This window comes from Lycium barbarum, chromosome 1 (assembly GCF_019175385.1).
Source record: "Lycium barbarum isolate Lr01 chromosome 1, ASM1917538v2, whole genome shotgun sequence".
In the NCBI taxonomy this organism is placed as follows: domain Eukaryota; kingdom Viridiplantae; phylum Streptophyta; class Magnoliopsida; order Solanales; family Solanaceae; genus Lycium; species Lycium barbarum.
Window position 1 is genome coordinate 16,207,956 of NC_083337.1, and position 3,867 is coordinate 16,211,822.

The window sequence follows — 3,867 nt, forward strand, 5'->3', positions numbered from 1 at the left end:
ATAACTGAACCAAACAACGAACATTGATATTCAAATTTTTTTAAAGTAACAATCCACCTTGCACTCAAAACCATAGAAATACTTTTCAAACTCCCTCACCCTGCTATACCCAAAAATTTACATTTCAATAGTGTAGACATTGAAACAGCTAAGTATTGGATACAAGCAAATGATTCTATACTTTAGTTTAAATAAAGTGGTTTGAGATATTATCTACAACACATAAATCTCATTAAGTTTTATTGAGTTGTTACCTTACTTTTCAGGTGTACAAGTGTTATAGTGAAAGCACGAAAAAGTAAAATATTTGCAGAAGAGCCAGGCTAAATCAAATCATATGACCATTATCAACATGCAAAAGAGATACATATATTTAGTAAATATCACTATTACAATTGTCCCCGACGACTTGTCATGTTTTGAAAACGATCAATGATTGCATCATTTGGTACACTTTCAAATACTTCATCTTCTATATAACAAACTAAACAATCATTAAGAAATTCATCACCAATTCTGCTTCGCAAGTCATTTTTGATGTACTTCATTGAAGAAAAAACTCTTTCTACCGTTGCAGTAGCCACAGGCAATATCAAGCTTAACTTCACAAGCAAATAAACAAGTCTCCAAGTCTTGTACAGATTTGTTTCAACTAATGTTTCTGAAAGATCTCAGAGTCCTTTCAGGTTAGAAAAATCACTATCTTCTCTCATAAAGAGAATATAGTTGTCAAGCTTGTAACTGAGATCGTCAAGCTTGGAAACACTAAAATCATCACGATAAAGTGTAACAAGTTTCATAATTTTGTCTTTATCATAATTTGCAAAAGAATTATCCAGACTCAAACTAGCCATACCTAGAGGCAAATCACTATTCACTGCATCAAAACGACTATTAAGCTTCGCGAGTTGCAAATCAATAACAACATTAAAGACTTCTACATGCAAATGATGAGAATATATGACACTTGAACTCTTGCGCTTTGACTCTCCAATATGATAGTTCTTATCCATTTCAGGAATTATAATATCATGCTTCACACAGTATGAAGAGACATCTTCAATCAAAGATTCCCATTTAAACTCTCTCATCGATTGTAGTTGCCTCTTGGCAAAACCAACGAGCTTCATAGCATTCACAATATCTTGATCTTTTCTTTGCAAAGTCATATTCAAATCATTTGTAATTTCCAAGACTTTCAACATCAATTGCAACATATGCACAAACTCAAAAGATCTTATATCATTCACTAGACTTTTTGCCATGGATCTCTCTAGATAAGTTGTATCCTCACTTCCAATTACTTCAAGCACATGAACAATTAATGAGCATAATGCAAAAAAATTACGCACTGTTTTAAAGTGAGATCCCCAATGGGTGTCACCTAGCCTTTGAAGCCCAAGTTCTTGATTTAGTCCACTTCCCGTACGAACTTCACCAAGCACTAGTAATTCCTCTAGTTTTTTTTCTTGATCTTCTCGAAGAATCTCCATGCGCTTAAAAGAACCTCCAACAATATTCAAGACATTAGCAACAATATCAAAAAATTGATCTACATCATAGTGCTTCTTTGCAACAGCTACAAGAGTCAATTGCAACTGATGAGCAAAGCAATGTATGCAATAAGCTGAAGGAGTGTCTTCCAGAACTAGAGTTTTAAGACCATTAATTTTTCCTTACATGTTACTAGCTCCATCATAACCTTGTCCTCGAATTTGAGATGGACTCAATGAATGCTCTAAAAGCAAAGAATAGATAGCATCTTTCAATGCTATTGCAGTTATATCTTGAACATGAACAACACTAAGGAATCGTTCAATAAGTGTGCCTTATTTGTTGACATATCTAAGAACAAGAGCCATTTGTTCCTTATGAGAAACATCCTTAGATTCATCAACCAATATGCCAAAGTAATCTCCATTTACATCTTTAACAATTGCTTTCATTATTTCTTTTGCACAAGCATTCACGATCTCCTTTTGGATACTTGGAGAAATCATCATGTTATTTTGTGGAGCATTTTCTAGTAAAACTTTGTTCACTTCATCATGCCTATTTGCATACCATTTTAAAAGTTCTAGAAAAATTCCCCTTTTTGTAGAAGTTTCACCTTTATCGTGGCCTCGGAAAGGCATTCCTTGTTTCAAAAGAAATCTTGTCACATCAACCGAAGCATTCAACCGAACTCGATAAATTTTTATCTTTCTCATTATGCTTGTCAAAAGAAGTTAGAATCGATTTTTCTTGATTCTTTAAGTCTCTCATCTTCTTGAAACACCGATTGTGAAGACTATTCACATCACCAATATGTCTATTAAGCCTTTCTATACCTTTATTCCAAGCTCTAAAACCACGTTTTGTAAAAGAATTCACAACTCTTCCATGTTCATTTTTAAACAAGTATCAACATAAACAAAAGCCCGCATCAACTTTAACATTATATTCTAACCATTCAGAATATGAAGTATGAAACCAGTCAGGATTAAATTGACGCATTAGTCCACCAAATTCTTTCTTTGGGAATGTATGATCACGAGGTTGGAATGGTCCTTTTTGAATATAATGTCTCCTTATTCGGTCACGTTCATTATAAGAATATTGTGAGATTTGCTTTCTTTCACCAGGATCAGGTTTAGGAAGATCCAAATCCAACACGTTATATTTGTCATGCACAATTGGACACGAAGAAGAATTTGGCACAGGAGAGCTTAAACCAGAACTTGAAGGAGTTTGAATAACCTGGTAAAATCTCTTCATTATAGCGCCTCTCGCTAAAAGAATCCTAAAATCACAAAACAAAAATACTTTACATTGTATATTTTAAATTTAATTTAATTAAACAAATAATTAAATCAAGTATTAGTGGGTGGTGTACTTGAATTCTCTTTTTCCATTTTCTGGCTCTGGTTGTGAGATTAACCCAAAAAATATTTGATTAACTTAACCCCAAAAAGGTGCATTCTCAAAAAGAAAAAAATATTATCCCAAATAGAACGCCTAAAAGCTTGTAGTGTTGCATATGTTTTCAAAATTTATCCCATAAATGAGAAATATTGCATTACAATAAGGAATGAAAAGACATTAATAATAGATTTTTAGCTTTTAGGAGCATACCAGCCAATCAAAGAAGAGTTTGCTTGAAGCTTATGACTTGGAACCAAGCTGAAAGAAGAGAAGACACACTTGTTTGATTTTTTGATGGAGAGATTATAAAATCCAAGAAGCACTGAAGAAAATCTTTTGATTTGTTGGAACCCTAACTTTTGTACTAATGTTGAAAAGCCTTCTCAAAAGTGAGAAGTTTTTTGTTTCTTTAAATATTGTGTAAATCAAGGAAACAGAAAAAGAACATTCAGATGTTCTTTTATGAGTATTTGAAAAGGAGAAGAAAAGTCTCCTATAAGACAATGAAGTACAAAAAAAAAAAAGGAATAAAAGATATGAAGCGGGTCCTATTAAGGAGAAGAAAAGTCTCCAATAAGACAATGAAGTACAAAAAAAAGGAATAAGAAATAGTATGAAGCGGTTCCTATTATTTTAAGAGCAGAAACGTGCCTATTTAAATGGAAAAGGACAAAATAAGTCCTGCATCAAAGAGGACTGTCAAGTAGATAAAAAAAATGTGGTCAAGGAGAATCGAACTTGGATCTCCAAGCACGGATAAGCCTTACAGTAAATTGCCCGACCACTGAATCCCTAGCCTCTTTTAGTTTGGGGTTCAACACTCAATATATATCTATATTTTGGATATTTAAGACAGTATATTCACGATTTATGTCGAAAGTTTAAGGTTCAATTAAACCCCACTCTACCACATTACATCCGCCCCTGGGGAAAAGGAACACAAAAGGCATCTTTCCTTGCCTC

General features: G+C 33.4%; 1 protein-coding gene across 1 annotated transcript; it reads right to left on the reverse strand.

Annotated features, from left to right (window-relative positions):
• Window positions 1–671: 671 nt before the first annotated feature.
• LOC132610102 (uncharacterized) lies at window positions 672–2,757 on the reverse strand. The gene is made up of 3 exons (XM_060324366.1): window positions 2,450–2,757; window positions 1,854–2,052; window positions 672–1,598 (listed from the first exon to the last, which is right to left on the reverse strand). Exons 1-3 carry the CDS (start codon window positions 2,755–2,757, stop codon window positions 672–674), a joined length of 1,434 nt encoding a protein of 477 aa, XP_060180349.1.
• Between the last annotated feature and the right edge of the window lie 1,110 nt (window positions 2,758–3,867).